At 46.0% G+C, this 18,855-nt stretch overlaps 1 protein-coding gene and 1 long non-coding RNA gene across 5 annotated transcripts in view; one reads left to right on the top strand and one right to left on the bottom strand.

The window, feature by feature from the left end:
- The window catches only part of PLCB1 (phospholipase C beta 1), a 327,045-nt gene that overhangs the window by 60,742 nt on the left and 247,448 nt on the right, over positions 1-18,855 (bottom strand). For all 4 annotated transcript variants that reach the window (XM_071439887.1, XM_071439801.1, XM_071440055.1 and 1 more), the window contains exons 15-25: positions 16,164-16,234; positions 15,530-15,626; positions 12,032-12,116; positions 10,816-10,940; positions 10,368-10,522; positions 9,122-9,286; positions 8,426-8,525; positions 6,357-6,461; positions 5,760-5,869; positions 1,300-1,432; positions 426-479 (exon numbers count right to left, since the gene is read on the bottom strand). In XM_071439887.1, coding sequence (XP_071295988.1) covers positions 426-479; positions 1,300-1,432; positions 5,760-5,869; positions 6,357-6,461; positions 8,426-8,525; positions 9,122-9,286; positions 10,368-10,522; positions 10,816-10,940; positions 12,032-12,116; positions 15,530-15,626; positions 16,164-16,234 — 1,200 coding nt within the window. The remainder of the gene's footprint in view (positions 1-425; positions 480-1,299; positions 1,433-5,759; positions 5,870-6,356; positions 6,462-8,425; positions 8,526-9,121; positions 9,287-10,367; positions 10,523-10,815; positions 10,941-12,031; positions 12,117-15,529; positions 15,627-16,163; positions 16,235-18,855) is intronic.
- The window catches only part of LOC139596097 (uncharacterized), a 58,764-nt gene that overhangs the window by 2,968 nt on the left and 36,941 nt on the right, over positions 1-18,855 (top strand). The gene's annotated exons all lie outside the window — the stretch shown is intronic.

Genomic DNA, 18,855 nt, shown 5'->3' on the forward strand with positions numbered 1-18,855 from the left:
AAACCTGCTTGTTTGCTGGGGGTGAAGGAAACATGGCATAAACTGAGAAGTTTTACCTGCAATAAGCTAACTGGGTTGAAAGCACTGTGACAAAAGGGTTCCACCAGTATTCACTACATTCACTACAAATTCAGCCTCTGTTCTCACAATAATGCTGCTCTTTTTTTCTGGCTTAGATGGTAACTTGGTGGTCATGAAACCACAATTCCTTAAAAATTCCCTGTTGGCACCCATCTCATGAGATGTGCCCAAACACGGTTTACTTCAGCCCTGAGGAAGAACACTTGGCATGTGCATTTTCTAGGAGTTACTGCAGTCCTACTCACTGGAAGAAATGCCTAAGCCAGGTACCTATTTCACAAAAAAGATGTTTTTCTTGACAAGAAAGCTTATCATTCTTTCAGTGTGACCTGTGTATGTATTACCTGTGAGGACACTCTGGATAAGATCTTCTGTCTTTGCAGGTGCTTTCACAGAACCTAGAGGTAAAAGAGATGTTTAATTCCAATTCTTTTAAAACAACAGCCATGCCTGTGCTGCTTGAGGGTTAGAACATGGCAGGTGACACAGGACACAGCCTGACATGGGCAGACTTTAATCATTGGAGAAAACACATCTTTTGAGCAGGAGAGGAGCAACATGAAGATGTCCTCCCCCCTGTGGCCCAGGACAGAAAGGTGACCTTCCAAAAGCCCAGCTGAGCTGTGTTAGTGACAAGGAGGATGAACTCCCTGACACCGCTCACAGGAGTCATGTGAGTGGCATTAGGCTGACACTACAACCACATTACACAGTGTGTGGCAGTGCAGAATGCCTGCACACAGCATGAACCCAGCTCCTTGTGAGCTGCCTAGAGATACTGCAGCCATAAAATCCTAAACATGGTGTTTAACAAGCATTTTCTACGGGAGATGTGTCCATACAAAGCACACCAGTGCCTAACACTGGGTTTTGAGTGTGGAGTAAGATGTCACCACGTGCATGAATTAGGCACAGTGTAAAAACAATTCCAAGAGATTCCTGCACTTGCAGCAACAACAAAAAAACCCCAGCACATTTTCTTGCTCATAAAGAATTTCAGTTCCACCACCAATGCAACTGTTAAGTAGAAGATATTTGTATATTTGAAGCAGAGAAAAGTGGTGGGAAAGTTTCTACTTATTTTAGACAAACAAACACACACAATTCCCCACCTTTGTTCTTTAAACACAAAGCACTTGAAAAATTATTACCCAGACTAATTTAGAAAAGATGGGACTTTTTTTCCTCTTTTCCTTTGTTTTGTTTGTTATTTTTTACCTGGTGCTGGCTGGCTGTGCACAACCTGAGTAGCTGGTTTGGGTGTGAGGGAGGCAGTAAAATTGACCCCATTTTCTGCTGGTGTTGGCCTGGGCTCATTGTTGGCTTCAGACGGTGCATCCCCGTGGTCAACCTGAAATCATATCATAATTCACATTATTCTTCCCAAATAACAGACTTCACTTACTTGCAGGTCCAGTTTAGCCTGGTTTTTAAATGCAGAATGCTGCAAATGTTGTATCTAAAAATCATTCTAAAATAAAACAATGGAAGAAGACATCCTTAAGAGCTGTGGTAACCCAGGTGGCTCATTTGTGCAGGGTAAATTTCAAGAAGAAATGGAACATGCATTATTCTGAAAAAGTATTTTAAGCAGATATAACTCATCAGGGACATTTTTTAGTGCAACATAAATTAGCTGCACCAGATGTGAAGGCTGTATTGCAGTGAGGAGCCATAAAATCTTTCTAGAAATAACATAGGTGCTGCCAGGAGAATGCTCCCCAAATCCCTGCTGTGAGCAAAACACATACACAAGATTACTTCTAAATTTCATAGACACACCCAGCACTACCATTCTTCACCTTTCCCACAGAGCAGGAACATCCTTCTGGCTCCCAAGATCTGACATTCCTGTAACTACACTCCAAGGTAACCTGTAAACAGTACCTCCATTCTGCTGCACGAGCACATCTGTGGGATCCAAAGAGTGAAGCATTTTCCACACCCTGTTCCTTCTCTCCAGTCTCCTGAAGGCTCAGCCTTGCACTACACCCTGAACATCTCAAACTGTCCCTGTGACCATCAGGACTGAAGCAGGCACCCAGCCCTCAGCAAACAGAAGGTCATTCAAAGCAATTTTTATTTTGAAATGTTTCTGCTTCCTGCTGTCCCTGCCAGGGCCGGTTGCCATGGTGTCTCAGGGAAGTTTTGGATTTGTTCCTTCAGCTGCTTCCATCTCCTCCTCTGATGGTAATCACATTACATGAGGAGGCAGGAGAGCACAGTTGGTTCTTTATTTTTGCCCCATGATTACTCCAGGCTTGCAGAACATCAGCCTGTGCTGCACCAATAGAGGCAGAATGGATTTTGATCCAAGGGTTTTGTGCTGCTGCTGGGCTCCTTCAGCCTGGCCCTGACACTACACTGTGCATTCCGAAATTCCTGTCTCACCAGCCTATTCCTACCAGAGTGACAGCAGAGAGATACTGTAGGCAGGAGCATGATGCAAGTGAAAAGCAGTGCCAACAACTTCATTTACACCAAGCAGGAATGACTGCAGTAAAATACAGAAAAACCTCATTTAGCCAGCATTTCTGACAGAGGAACAATGTGACAGGCAAAAGCTGTAGCTGTGATAAACACACACAGATGTGGTGATCCTCATGGCTCTCCTCAGGCTGCAGTTCATTAGTTTAATAAAAACAATGTTTGCTACACAGAACATCAACATTTCATGCAAATAAAGCCAGAATTCCCAGCTCCTGGCAGCTCTGTGCCCCACTGCATGGGAAGTGGGTGTTACCTTCTCTTGAGACCTGGTTTGTAGGTGCTGTGAAATGCTGCATCACACCTTGTTGAGGAACTATTAATATAACCTGTCACTTTGGGACATAAAACATCTGTCTGCAGAAACTGAAGCAGAAATCTGAGGCAGGATGACAAAGTGAATAAGGAACAATTTTCACTACATCAAGCAATCTAATCTCATTAAAAAGCACTTTCTCTTCCCATAATTCACCACACTATGCTAAAAGAATGCTAAAATAAACATGATTTTTTCCTTTTAAAAAAGAGGGGTTTTCCTTTTAGGCTGTTTTAAAAACATGATGTAATCCAGCCTTCTAATTTACAGTTTTAATATTCCCATGAACTGGTTTCTATTTCACAGTGCCACGTCTACTGCAATACAGAGCATTTGCTAAGCAGAGAGATCCATACCCAGAGAGGGTAGAGAGATCCATACCCAAAGAGGGTAGAGAGATCCATACCCAGAGAGGATTCCATCTGGTCTATTCTTATTTCTACAGAGTAAAGGAGCTGCTTCAGGCTGGGATTAGCCCTTACCAAGGAATTCTCTGCAAATTCCTTTGGATTGCTCCTCCTGTCTGTAAAGGACACTTGGCAGGGGAGGAGAGGGCAGCCTTCACTACCTGTATGCCCTGAGAGATTTACAGTGTGATCACTGAAAGGTACAAAACTCCCACTGCAGGCTTTCCTTTCCCCAAAACCAGCTCTTCTCAGGCCAGGCTGGAAGGCAAGAGCTGGCCAGGGAAAGTAAAGGCAGGAACTCCTGTCATACTCACAATGCGAACTTTGTAAATAAATCCAGAAAAGAGAACCTCAGTCAGTTCTTCAGCATTCTTTGTTCATGTGATTGCACTGACCATTGACAGACAAGGTCGTGTGAAGCCTGAAGAAAAGCTGATTTCTTGGTTTAAAACAATTCACTGCTGGGGAGCTTAGTTCACTGCTGTTCTGTGAGAAGCCTGTGGAACTTCCCACAGAGGTTGGGTTTAAATTTCTACACCAAGGAGAGCAAAGCAAAAACCTCTGACTTTTCCTCTGACAGCTGCTCAGGTCAGAAATGTGTGTGAGGGGAAGGAAAGAGGAGTGGGGAGCAGAACCTGTGCTGGGAGCCAGCTCAGCTCTGCACACCATCATTTCCAGTGTGGAAGCCTGGCACTGGGAATGGGAATCCAGGTGCAATCAGGTGCTCATTGCTGGCAAACACACTTGGGTTTGTTCAGCTGTGCTGCCAGGGAATGCACTTGCAATTATGGATTGGTGTGATTGTTGTGGGCCAATAGAAGTGAAGAAAACAGACTGACAGATGAGGAAAATGTTATCATCACAGAACATGGTCAGGGAATTCAAGATTTCCAAGCACAGACCAAAATACCTTTCCCAAAAAGTGCCTTCAAAATAGAAGGTAACTGTGGTGACCTCAGATTGACACTTCCAGAGGCAGTTTTGTCCCTGTCCCTTGGTGCTGTAGCTAACTCAACCATTACACATTTTTAGCAAACAGACCACAATCACTACAGTTTTCGTTCACAAAGTATTTCTGTGCTTCTCCAAAACAACCTCCTTTATCCCATGAGCTTCCAAGCTCCTTGACAGTCATCCCCCCTTCTTCCATTTGCTGCAGAAGATACTCTATGACAAGAAGTTTTCTAACTAACAAATAAGCCTGTATATACCAGGAAAATCTGTAGTTTTTCAAAAGTAAAAATGACCTCTAAGGTATTTAAAGGATTCTGTTAAAAAAGGCTCTGCTATTAATATAGAATCTCATGTGTGGTGCGTCCTAGATAAATGTCTAAGATCCTATTGAGCATTTCAGTGTCCTCATTCAGCAGAGCTTGTGACACTGCACCCAGAGTGAGGGGCTGGCTACTGAATTGTAATGACTTTCCCTCATCTGGTCTGCTTTGGGAATGTATTCTTGGCTACAAAATCTAGTTCAGAGAGGCTTTGCACATCTGAGGATTGCAGAAGGCAGGCACCAGAGCAGAGGGCAGCTTAGGATTGAAAAGCATTTCTCTGCCTTAGCTGGAGATTGCTGAGAGCCTTTTGATCACTGGGTGTGCACAACACCTGGCCCAGCCACCTCTGGCAGACAAAGCTGATGTTCCCAAACACAGCTGGAAGCCCCAGTGACAGAGTCTGGAACAGAATGTTTGACCATGCAGAGTCCACCAGGAACCACAGCTGAACTCTCAGTTATTCTCAGAACAACCTCTGTGCATTTGGGTGCACAACACCTTCAATTATACAGCAAAAAGGTTCACAGCTTAGTCTGCAGGTAACCACACTTACCTAAAACTGGGGTTCCCACAGCTTTCAGCTACAATAGGGCTCTTTATTTACTCCATGGTCTCCTCCCTCCTCATTTCTCACATCTATGAAGGGCTGAGCTCCAGGCCCCTTCCCAATCACTGCAGGATTACCCTGTGTCTCCTCAGGACATGTTTGCTCACAGAGGATCATGTGAGACATCATAATCTGAGATACACAAATGTTTCTCAGCAGAATGACCTCTCCAAAGACAGTCTGAAATTCCCTGCAATTTCTAGTATTTTCAGGAAGACCTCCTGACACAGAGCTGTCATTTTTTGCAAGGGGAACCAGCAGCACACTGGAAAACCAGGGGCATTGTCTCACAGAGATTTCAGGTGCTGCAGAGCAAAGCTGCACAGCACACAAATAACACAAATAGCTCCTCCTGTGTCTCAGCTCAGAGCAGCAAGGTGCTCAGTGCACATCACACTGTTTTTAGTGACAGCACACCCCAGTGCAGAGCTGCTGTGTGGGGTGTCCTGTGCCCCAGCCCTCCTCAGGGTGACATGTGTACAGGTGTTCTGTAATCGGGGATTTTCAGTGATTGCCTTCCTAAGCAAAGAAGGAGCTTTTAAACACCACAGCATGATCTCCAGAGGCTCAGAAGCCTCCCTTACCTCTTTCTTGACCTCCTCCTCATCTTCCAGAGTCAGTGCAGCCAGCTGCTTAGCTCTCTGCTCCATCAGGTTCACATATCTGATGGGGTTGGATAAGGCCTCAATCACATCTAGGAACAAGGCAAACACTTCAGTTTCAAAGCCCTGGTGCTGTGGCTCTGGCACCCAGGGTTTAAGGAAAAGGCACAACACCCTGCAGATGGTCTTTGCCTGGCATTTAAACCCACCCCTGTTCAGAGCCAATGCCAAAATCCAGTTCTCTCCCTGGAGCATGGCACTTTGCCCAGGGAACAATTGCCTCCTCCTGCGTCCTGCATGCAAAGTTTCACTTGTGTTGCAGTGCCAAGTGCCTGGGCTGTTTCCTCCTTTGGAGGCTGCTGAAAATCAGAGCTGGCCCTCACCCTAAGCCTCAGGCAAGGTGCTGTAAAGCAGGCCATCTCCTGGGAGTGAGGAGACACTGCTCCACCCAGTGCAGATCTCTGCTCACAGCCTCACTGCCATCCCAGCCTGGCAAGTCCTCCAGAGCCCATGCACTTGGTGTTTCAATTAACCCCTCTATTCCCCAGCAAGAGAACTGCCTGGATAAGTCAGAGTCACCTGCATAAGTGTCAGGGACGTAGTCTTTGACCTCGATGTACACAAAGAGGGCTGGCAGTGTCAGAGGCTGGTTCCTCTCATTCCTCAAGCAGATGTAGTGATAGCCTGCAAGGTAAGGAACAACCAGTTCACAGCATAAACCCCTCCACAGGCATTTCCAATGCATCTCTGTTGTATTTGGTATTTAGAGTGTGGTGCCAACTGAGCAGACAGCTCCAGGGACTGCTGGGAGGGGAAGGTTCACCTGAAGGGTTTCAGGGATAACTGTACAGACTGCTGGAAAGGCATGAGGAACTGCAGCTCAAAATTATGCCTTCTGTTTATTCTTACATATGTGATTGATGCTAAAAATGGTAATTTATTTAAATTTTTCATGCATTCTGTTTTAGTACCTATGTCTGGATTTTTTTAGTTTAGTACATCTTATTTAATTTTCAAAAGTGACCCTGGTATTACTCAGCAAAGTAAACTGAGATGTAACAGCCCATCCACATACATCATCTAATTTAAAAAATATACAAAATGGCATGATGGCCACAGTGTGCTGTCTGTATAAATCCTGTTGTGTGACCATCCTCAGGAATGCACCTGTAAAAAGAGAAATTCTGGACTGTTTTGAAAGCTGGCTGTCCCACCTTTGACTGAGCACCTTGTGGCACTGAGTGCCGTGTCCAGCTTGGGAGCCACCCCTGTGAGGAGTGTCAGGATGCATTTACCTGGGCAATCCTCACCTGGCTGATGTAAGCCACTCTCTCTCCAAGCAAAGGATAAATCCTTGCTTTGGGAACAGTGACAAGGCTGTGCATTTATGTGACAGCAGGATACAACTTTCTCTCAAAAGAGAGAGAAATTAAATACTACAAAGGGTTCTCAGTTCTCTCAGCCTCCTCCAAGTTTTCAGCAGGGACACAAACCGAGCCCAACAGGCTGCTCTCCATCACACGCTGCAAACTGAGGATTGCTGGAGCCAAAGCACACAGAATGGGCCTGGGGGAACAGCTCTGCTAAGACTTCACTTGCCAAAAGAGGGGAATCCTTCCCACCCCCCTTCTCCTCTCCAGTCACCCACCTACCTTCCTCTGGCACTCAGCAGCTCCATCCATTCAGCCAGCAGAAAATACAGCTGGCATAACAAAGGTGTCAGCTGGACTGACAAACTAAGTTTGTTCATGAAAAAGGTGTGGAGATGATTCCTCAGGAGCAATTGGGCCGGCTGTCAGATGTGGGGACGTGTGAGTTTTGTGTTGGGTAAGGCACAGGGTGGATAGAGATGCTCTTCTTTTTGTAGGGAGTAAAGCTCATGGCCCATATGCTTGCCCTAATTCAGTTTCCTCCCCTGGCTGGAGAATCTGGCACTGAATGTGAGCACTTCCCTTGCTCAAACTGCCAGTGTCACTGCCTCTTTCTGAAACAGGATCTCTAACAAGTCTCTGGCCTGGAAAATCGGGCCAGAGTTGTCACACAAGGTAACTTTCATTGAAGTGGCCACTAATTATAGTAGAAATAATGTGATATAGAAATAATGTGATATATGTGGCCACTAATTATAGTAGAAATAATGTGATATAGAAGAGACCAATAATGATCTTTTTCTTTTAATTTTCAGCAATGGGGATGAAAGTAATTTTGGATTGATTTAAAGCTATTACAGAGATATAACAGCTGGCACACAGGTCAGTCTTTCATGTGTGCAGAAGTTACATTGAGAGGAGCAGGTTTTACTTTCATTCCCAACCACATCCCATTCTCACAAAGGTGACATCAAAATTGGCTCTTGCTGCTCTCTCTCCTCTTAAAAGTGTGCAATTGCACTTTTTAGCATAAACCTGTGAGCATGAAATCGGAGTACTGGAGAGAAGGAAGTGCCAACTACGCCTCCAATGCTTTAATTCCATTGCTTTTCCTGGATGGTCCAAAATTTCCATTTCTGCTGAAAGATGGCATTTTTGTTTTTCAAGTCCTCATGTGCTATGAGCTGCTGAGTGGCTGCTGATCTGGAGCAGCTGGGATTCTGCCTGGCTGTCTCTTTTCAGCACACAGTGTCTGTCTGGATGGGGAAAAGCCTTTACCTGGTCGGATTGCTGAGACTGGCAGGATCCGATGGCCAATGAATTTCCCTCCTTCCTCATACACTGCCAGCCTTAAACAGGCCAGGGAAGGCAAAACCACCTGCAAGGCAATATTACTGCATTGTTAAATTTCACCTCTGAATGATGCAGCTCCTTCCACAGGCTGCACAGAGCACGTGCTAAAATTTATCTGGTCATTGGAAAGAAAAAACAAACAAACAAAAAAAACCCAATGAAAAAAGCTTCTCTGATTTATTTTCAACTTCTAAAAATAGTAGTCTCTGAGCAGAGGGCAGTCAGGCATGGTCCTTAACTAAATACAGGAATGAAGTGCACTAATTAGAAGTTCATTACAGAAGAAAAATGCCAGTGATGTTTCCAAACCTAAGCTCTGGCAGGCTGCCAAAGGAAAGCCATTCAGAAGGCCAAATTATTCAGGGAAAAGAGCCCTGCTGCAAGTACCAAGTGTCTGAACACCCTTGTGAGCTGCACTTGCTGAGAGAAATCCAAAATAAACTGTTTTCCAAGCACCTGGACTGGGATATGCCCAACCAAGGTGCTCAGTGAGCAAAACCCAGAGGTTCTGTTCAAATACTGGCTGCAGGCATATTGCAAAGTGCAATAAAACATTCACACTGCATGGTGCCCAGTGTCTCCTGCCCACAATTCCTTTTGGGAAGCAAGGGTTACACCAACCTTCTTGAACACTATGGCTTCCTCCTCCCAGACTGGATTCACTGCATTGCCTTGAGAGGTCTTGGTCTTCAGAGCTTTCCTCCTGGTATCCACAGGCAGGCCAAACATGTCCACCTCCACATAGGTACCGACTTTTTTATCGGAAAGGAACTGGCCTGAAATGATCTAAAGCCAAAGGAGCACTGTCACAGATGGCTGTGGTGGACTAGGAAATGAATGGCTGCAGAGCTCTCATTAATGATCAGTAGTGGGCATTTAAAATAGAACCAAAACAGCACTAAGCCCACAATAAACTGAAAATACTCCCAATATTTAACTGCAGACACAGCGAAACAGCTTGTGAGGCCTGGTTTCCTGTAACCCTGTGGTCCTGAATTCCCCTGTGAGCAATAATGTGGTTGGGACCAGGCTGCTGCCCTTCCCTCAGCAGGAATACTCATTTGGATCTGCTCCTCAATCTGTATGCCCAGTTCCTGAGAACTCTTAGGTTCTATCTAGTCTCAACAAGAGGTTCAAACAATGCTTGAAGAAACAGAGGTTTAAACAGCAGAGATATTATATATATGCTTTAAGCTGTGTGGGGGAAAACAATCTTAAAAGTTTGTGTTCTAATAAAGGCTCAGGAAGTTTATGGTTTTATAGCTGGAGATATAAAAGTGAATTCACCAAGTGAATTTGTTCCCCTGTCACAGCCAATGCAATCTATCCCCTTGAACACTTATGCAGGTAATTCTCCATCTGCAGATTCCTGGCAGTCCCTGAACTTCATTAGAGGTCCTCAAAAAGGAACAAGGAAAACCAAGTTGGCAATGAATTGCAGCTGACATTTATGGTTCCACAGTTCTGCTGGAGAACTTGCAGAAAAGCAGAAAAATTTATTTATGCTGAGAGCATGTAGTGTTCTAGCTATTCCAGTCCAACCTCCCACTTCACAACAGCATGTTTTAAATCCAGCCCTTTGTTTCTAAAAACACAGCCAAACTGCTCCTAAATCCATACACCTCCCAGCTCTGTGATTCTGGAATTACTTCTATGGCAAAGAATTCATACAATAAAAATATATTGATTTCTCCTACAATGCAAAATGCGAGGCAAAGTTAAAAATTAAATGTTGCTCCATGAAATTAAATTAATTTTATTTTATTGGCATAGTATAGTCATTTTTGAGGCCCCTGCACCACAGAAATATGAATATATCCATGCTCTGGCATTACCATGAGAGCACTTCCACCAGCTCCATCCATACCTTGACAGACAGAGTGTTGGCCACTATTCCATCCACTATTCCCTCAGTAAATGGATCAAAGTGCTTGTCTGGCCTTCTCATGAACTCTGGCTTTAACCTGTAGCCACTTTTGCCATTGTATTCATACATTCCCATGTTTATTTGCATAGACAAATCTGGAGGTGAAAAATATTGGAGTTATTTTATGGATAATAAATAATAAATAAATAAAATAATAATAAATTTGAAAAGCAGTAAAACTTTAGAAAATTACTGTAATTCCATCCTGACTGTAATAGAAACAGTACAAGCCTGGTTTAAATACTTCAATTAACAGCTTTATAGTTTACTTTAATCCCTAGATAATTTTTGACAAATACAACCTTTCCTACCTATAAATCAGCAAGTCTATGGGAGAAATGGACATGTACAGCTCCCCAAAGGCAGAGAACAGCAGGCCTTGACTTACCCACAGTTTGGAAGTTGAGGGCCACCATCTGGCAGCCAGCATTCCAGAAGACCTGGGGCATGTAGTTGGAAGAGTCCACCCGAGTTCCCTTGGGGTAAATCCTGCTCAGCTGCATCTTGTTGTACCTGATCAGGGAGGAGTTAAGGTGCACAACACCTGACAAGAATCACCTGGCAGGTGAGAAGGGCAGCTGCAGGGTTAAATTAAACACAGGTGGTTCTTTACAGAATGGCCATGGGTTCCTTGTTGGATTTCTGCAAGCATCATTCTTCCAGGTGTGCACAGTTTTGTAGGAGATATGATAAATATGGGGCAGTGAAAGGTGCTGCTGTTCCTGCATGGAGTACTCAGAACAAGCAAGGAAAGAGCACAGCCAGGTGCATTGGGAAGATCACACTCATAAAATTCCATTTATTTTTACATTGCTACTTTGGGATTTCCCTGGGATTGCATTTCCAGAGGTCAGCTGCTTGTAAACAGTGAATCTTGCCCTGGAGCAGGGAGAGGTGTTCAGTGAAAAAGTGGTTTTCTGCAATGAGATTAGAATTGGCCTCTACATGGACAGAAATGACAAGTGTACACATCTTCTGGCTGAGTCTCCAAATCTCTGAGATGAGGATGTGCTGCAGGCAATCCTTGGAAGGAGCTCTCCATTCATCTCCTTTGAGGCACTGCTTTATCTGTTTATCTATTTTACTTCATCCATTTGCAACTGCAGCCATGAGGAGAGATACTGAGAAACATCAAAAGGTCTAACCAGAATGTTCCTTAGCTTTTCTTTAGAAGCTATAAAAATCAAAAAAAAAAAAAAAAGAAATTGTGTGCCAATAAATCAGTAGAGGTATGATGGCAAAGTGAACATTCTCATGTGACTTTGCAAAGAAGTCATTTTGACAATTTGCTCACCATAACTCTCACCACTCCATATAGGATGATAAATTTAACAATCAGAATTAGGTCTTCAATATGTCATTTATGCCTATTCCCTCTAGTCCTAGCCCACAGCACGAGGACTCATGCCAGTTTTTAAATTAGCTCATCAGAACTCAGGCCAATTAATTCATTTAGAAATCTTTAGAAAGAATAAAGTCTAATCTACAAATTTCATTTGGGTTCCCTATTTCCCCAGCTCCTGTCTCTGAATTCCAATAAAGCTCTGTAGCAGATCTCAGATATAGAAGGACTTAGGAAGCCACTTTGTGAGAGTCAAGGATACTCCACAAATTCCACAGGAGACTTTGTAAGCTGCTCAAGCCCTTTGGTTTCCACGAAGGAAGACATTTCAAAGCTTTTGTTGCGTTCTGCAGGTTGAGAGGGGAGATAAAACCAGGGATAGAAGAGGTTAGAGCACAAACTGGTGTGGTTTAGTGCCAGTCCCTTCACCCCACCTATAGCCCAGCAGCTCTTTTCACCTGGCTGATGGCTGTGCTGCCAGCAGTGCCCCTGCTCTGCAGCCAAGGGCAGGGCTGAGGCTGCACCAGCTGCAGGCAGCAGTGGGGCAAAGCACCCTGTGGGCTTGAGAGGCTGAGCCCAGAGATGCCATCTGTGGCACAGGGGCTGCAGCACTGTGGGCTGTGGGCACTGCTGGACCTCTGCCCTGTCTCTGCAGGCTGATGTGAGGCTGGGAGCCACCTGGAGTAGCAACTGATGTCCATGTCAGGTTAAAGGGAGCAGAGCAGTGGCTCTTGGTGCAGCAGGGGCAAGGTCAGAGCTGTCCAAGCCACCAAGCACCCTATCCAACCATTCCTGCAGGTGCACTCCTGTGCCCCAGCAGGGATTCAGACCTGATCCCCAACTGATTTCAGGCTTTTATGATCTCTTTCATTTGGTTAAACTTTCTGATCTGCCAGTGGTGAGCAGCTCCTCCTCCACGCCTGAGCTGGTAGGAACAAACATGAATTTGTGCAGTGCTTGTCACCCACCTTAGCCTGATGTGGGCACAGCCTCTCAATGCACCCAGGCACCAGCATGCAGCAGAGCCCAAGTCAAGACCCTGCTAGCTTCAGAACCTTCCCTTGTGTGCAGAGGAAAGGTTTTCTGTGAACCAACACTTCCCACTCCATCCCAGCCAGCCCCGTGGCTGCCTAGCAGGGCCACTGGAGTTAAATCCATTAACTCAGCTCTGATCTGTTTAAAAATGAGAGGATCAGTGCCTGTGTTGGAGCAAGACCTCTGCAGCCTCACCATTTTACTGCAAACAACCAGGAAGGCAGAGAGAAGGTTTAGAAATGGCTGTAAGAGTGCTGCAGCAATCCAGGGACAGGCAGCAGCAGGGCTGGCCAGCTCCCAGAGCCAAACTGCAGGGGAGGGACAAAGCTGAGCAAAAGCTCCAAGAGCAGGACACAAACAGGTGGGCACTGTCCTCCTAGGGAGCCACAAAGGAAGCAGTGCATCCAAGGAAACTGTGAGAGGAAAATGTGCTGCCAGCCTGGGAGCTGCAAACCCTTCTCAGCCTATGCTGGAGAGTCAGAGGATGAACGTGGGTTTCCAAAAGTAATTCTCTGCCTCTAGGAGAGCTGGGACTCACCCTTGATGGTGGTCCCTATTTCTAATCAGCAGCCATCATGCTACTGCTATTATTCACAGCTGTTATCTCTTAATGGTGAAAAATTCCCATTATTCCCTACAGGCTGCTCTCCTACCACTCCCTCTTCCTTTGTAGCACACAATATCCTCTCCTTCTCCAGCTGGCTCACCTCCATCTCAGCTTCTCATAAAGGCATTGAGATTATTGTTATTCCAGCCACCCCCTACTGATGGCATAGCACCAGCAACACACATGTACTGGTTTTATCCTATTTAGAATGAAGGTGCTAGAATTTCTAGTAGCAATAAACTCTTCTTTCCCAGCCTTGTCTTTAAGTAGAGCATTTGTAGGAAACCAGAGCTGGTAGCTGTTAAAGGATTTGGTTACCAACTGTCCAGAGCTTAATCAGACCTGTAATTAAAATCAGAACAATTATTTCCTTGTAGTATCTGGAGAGGATTAAGGGACCTGCCCTTTGAAGAAAAGACTGTGCAGGAGAGACGTTTCTCTCTTGTGATACATTACACTGTGCTATCTTATCAGGAGCAAATTACTGCAGAGTGAACAAATAACTCATTGAAAACTGTCTGAAAAACATGGGAAAATGCACTTACAGCTGCTTGCTGCCAAAGAACAGGGAACCTTTCTAGTGAGGGCAACCAGGGCACTGGTACAGATCCACTGCTGTTCAATATTGCTGTTACCAGCTTGGATGCAAGACCAGAAAACGCACTTTTAAAATGTGTGAATGACAGAAGCAGTGAGGTACTGTTGTCACCACAGAGGTCTGGATCACAAATCCAAACAAACTCTGAATAAAATGTAATAAATTAGCAAAGTGCTGTAATATTGAAAGTATAAAACCGTATAAAAGAAAGTATGGATCTCTACACTTAAGAGCGTGAGGCCCAGTGAAGAAAAGTAAAATTTTTGGGAAACAGTTGGATAGATAGCAAACTGAAAAGCAATCCTCATTTCATCTCTTCTTCATTCAGCTCATTTAATGAAGACCCAGCAGTGAGTCCAGGCCAAGACCAAGACCAGAACACCCAAGTTGTTCTTTAGCTGGACAGCAACGTTTAGCACCTAGGGCCATATTTATCACACAATGATTTTTTGGACACAAACACAAAAAATTTAATTCCTTAACAATAGGAGTTCACTGAAACTCTATTATTGATCAAAGATCACATCAGGACTTAGGAGAAAAATCTTAGGACAGCAGCAGATCTTTACAAAAAGCAAAACTCAGGCAAAGGCATGTGAACAGAAAAAAAAAACCCTACATGAGACAATTCTCTAACAGCTGCATCAACTTGTAGTGCTAGGATTCACATGGCTTCCTTTCCAGAAGGCACATCTCCTTCCCACTGTGCTCTTGTAACTCTCATTAGAGCTGGAGGAGATTATCAACACCCCAAGGGCCACTGCTGCAGGGAACAGGCACAGCTCCCTGCATGGGGCTGGGACTGCTCGTGTGTGGCATCTGGATAAATACCCACACACCAATGAGCGTTGGGAACTTCCCACGTGTTTGTTATTCATCACAGCAAATGCCACATCTCAGACAGAGACAGGGATTTAGGCAACAATTACCTGTCCTCTGCCAAGGACACCACAAATCCGGAATAAATTAAAGTGCTGTGCAATTCTTTAACTAAAAAGCTCCAAAAGCACATTACACCTGTCAAAACAAAGTGAGAAAGGGCAGGCAGACAGTGGGGGGGTGTGCATCAAGGAAGGCAGAGATGCTGCAGTGTTTACTGAGGATGCCACTGAGTGCATTCCAGCAGGGGGTGAAATGATGGCCCCTCCTTTACAACACACAGAAAGTGAATTTGCACGTGGGGAAGGGCAGACTCTGAATCTTCTATAGAAGTATTGGAGGCAAAAAGAAGTAGGAATATTTATGACCACCTTTCTCAAACTGCTTCAGGCATGGACAACAAAGACAATGCAAGCACATAACTTTCAAAACTGTTTTTGAAATGTCAGCATGTTTACTGTTGATGAAGTTGGATATTTAGACTAAAAGAGGTTTCAAAACACAAATGGATTTATTTGGCTGGATACCAAGGGAACATTTTCTGTCTGTGTTCCTGTATCTAACTGAGAGGAAGCCAAGCAGCATTTCTGCAGAACTCTGCCAAACACTTGCCAGGTAATTTTAAGATGTTTCTTACTTACTTTTTGATACTTCAAATGACTCAAACTTCACAGGCTGAATGTAGTTTACCAGGTTAGACATCTCTTCAGTGGCCATAGCCTCACTTCCAGCAGTACCCTAGGGAAGAGAAGGGAAAATGCTGCAGTTGGGTCTGTACATCAGAAGCCACAAATGCCAAAGCCCAGTTTTCTATCAACTGTGGTGTCCTTCACTGCCCCTGGCTAAGGAAAGCAATGCTTCATGTAGGGAATGCCACATGGGACAGAGCAAGGTGGGCTGAAGGATGTAAATGTTTACTATTCCATCTTTTCACGTGGTCCCAGGGAAGGGACAGCATTGCCTCCACCCCTGCACAGTGCTGGGCACATGCATTAGTGCTCCTGGATAAATAATGAACCTCTCAGGTTTTGATGGCAGGTTTTCCATCCAACAATGCTAAAAGGCAGCTGTCTCAAAGAGATCTGCTGTGGTGCTGTTTGTTCTTCATCTTGAGAAAACAAAAGTATAGAAAACGCAAAGACATGCTTCCAACCCGACCAACAACCAAGCTGGGGAAGCTGGTGCCGGTGCTCTGCCTGCCTTCCTCCACTGGATGGCAGCTCCAGTCCTGCTAACAATCACCAACCCAATCCCCAACCTCATCCCCGCCCTTACTTCGTCCATCGACGACTTCTTACAGTCGTCATCGTAGTCATCATCGTCGTCGCTCTCCATGTCTGCTTCTCCTGCAAAGTTCCAAGCAGAAGATGAAGCCTGGCTGAGGCAGCAGGGACAAGGAGCAGTGACAAAGCCAGGCAGGATGTGCAAGCAGCCCTGCCTGGAGCAGCCTGTGCCGTGCATGTGCTTCTTGTCCCAGCAGCACCAAAGCCAGCCCTGCTCCCGAGGGACTCATCCATCCTGAGCACGGAGTTCAGTTCTTATTGCCCAAGCAGCAGGAACCCTTGCTCTGCAGCTGCCTGATGCTCTTTCTTTGGCAAGCAGCACTGAGAGGGGAGCGCAGTGTGCTCAGTGTGTGGGCAGGGTTTCAGACTGCCCTGAGATATTCCCCAGGGTTTGGAGGTGTGAGTCCAACCTGCAGGGTCCATGCAGGCCTCCAGGAGTGCCCCAGCCCCTCTGGGGAGCTGCAGCCTGCACAGGGTGAGGAAACCACCATGAGAATCCACGGGTCCTGCTGTGCTGTGCTACCAAGGGCTGCTCAGCAGCACCCACCTGTGCTGGGCATGCAGAGCCCTGCCCCGAGGCTGGCAGGGCCGGGCACAGCAGCCACAGGGCAGCAGCGCCAGCAGCTCCCTGCAGGGCTCTGGAGCAGAGCTGAGCTGTGCCAGCTGAGGGCACTGCAGACCCAGCAATGGCAGGAGTGCCAAGGCTCATCCTGTCCCTGAGCGCTCAAACAGAGCACATCCATTGCCTCATCCCAATTCCAGAGCACTCCCCAAACTTCCACGGGCAAGGTGTGAATTCTTTAATGCTCATTAACAAAGGTCTCCCCTCGCCTTCAAAGTGTTTTGATTGGCTGCATCAGAAATTAAATCACTGAGGAATATCAAGTTTATCTTTGCCTTTAGAAACTTCTCCTGTGGGCCTGGCTGTCATAAAGTGTACCTGTGCATCTTAAGGCTCTGGAAAGGAACATTTACTCATCCTGCAGTCACCTACCCACACCTGTAAGAGTGACAGCTCTCCCTGAAGACTCCACAAACCTTCCAGCACAAAAATCTAACTACTGTGCAGCATTCTCAAATTCTCCAGAGAATGGCAATGCAGTCTCAGCTCCTCCTGTCGGTCTGGGGCAGAATCCCAAGCCCTGAGTCAATAAAGAGGCTCCTCTTTGCTCCAGTGTGGCCCAGGGGCCCCTCCTGAGCACAGGGAGCACACATGAGTGTGCCTTGCACAACCCAGGGACGCCTACCCAGCCTGCACTTCCTTCCAGGGGCAGATGTTGAAATGTCAGGCTTTATTCACCAACACACTTCTTCCTGAATGTTTCATTGAGGAAAATAACATGATTGCTCAACAGGCCCAGGGGATGGCTCTGGGAGCCTCAGCACAATGCAGAGAGCCAGGCAAGCTCTCCCAGGATTTGCACTGACAATCTTTGCATGGGGAGCTCTCAATTGATTTAACCAGGCTGGCAAAAGAGCCCCAGAAGGGGGAGGTGGGCAGGTTTTGGTCAGCTTGCACCTCTGAGGCCAGAGGTACATGACAGCCTGTTCCTGCTGCAAGTGTCCAGGGAGGAAAGTACACAGTGCATGGTTGGTTTGTTTAAAAACATTTAACACAAACACTCCCAAGGAGATCCAATCTCATTTTCAAGTTCTGCATCAGACAGCAAAACCAGGGCAAATAACACACAGGAGTGCCAGCATGGACTCAAAGGAGAGTTTGAGGAGCTGTGGTACCCTGCACTGCCTTGCCCCAGCATGGACCCAAAGGAGAGTTTGAGGAGCTGTGGTACCCTGCACTGCCTTGCCCCAGCAGCACAGCCCTGTGCTCACAGCCAGCCCTCTCTCCCTGATGCATGGCAGGGACACAAAGCCACCCTGAGGCTGTCCAAGGGACAATCAGCTGTAATACCATCATTACTGGCTGCATTTAGAGGGGACTGCAAACCCAGCTCAGCACAGGACCTCTCCAGTGCTCCCTGGCACACAAATGCAGTGAAAATAGGGTCCTTCTCCAAGGAAGCCAAACAAAAGCCTGCCCATGGACAGAGGCAGCCAGGAGAATATCAAGAAATTAGAGAATACAGCTTAAAACACAGGTACTGCCAACCCTCACAGGCAGAAGGGCATAGGAAACTCCGAGGAGAGCCTGAAGGATGTTTCCAAGGAGCTGTCCCTGCTGAGTGGGGCAGTGTGGAGGAGACATAAAAGAAACAACGAGTGGGCAAAGGAGGCTGAGCCCCAGCTGAAGGGTGGAGGGGCTCAACACAGCAATACTGACTGGAGGATGAGCAGGAGAGCTGGGAATGAGAAGCCAAATCCTTGGCTTGAGGAAGCACTGTGCTAAACATTATCCATTCTCATCATCCTGACAGAGACTGGCAGCCCAGTAAAACCAAAGTCTAGACAGTGCTTGAAATTCAGAGGAATCTGGTAATCTGCTTTCTCAGAGCCTTTCAAACAATGGCCAGGATGAATTATGAATGTGGCTCTTGCTGGTGCAGCTTGTTAACTCTGCAACATTTAGGCAGCCACCAGCATCCCAGGGGCAATCACCTTTTGGGTTTTTCCACTGTGCCTCAGCACTGGCTGATTTTTAAAGAGGGAAAAATGAACTTTATTCAGTTTGATAAACCATTTTGCTTTGTAACAATGGGCTGGCATCAGCAGCACTTCCATCCACT

Source organism: Agelaius tricolor, unplaced genomic scaffold, assembly GCF_023055355.1.
Source record: "Agelaius tricolor isolate 1412-34295 unplaced genomic scaffold, bAgeTri1.0.p SCAF_1, whole genome shotgun sequence".
NCBI classification, from domain to species: domain Eukaryota; kingdom Metazoa; phylum Chordata; class Aves; order Passeriformes; family Icteridae; genus Agelaius; species Agelaius tricolor.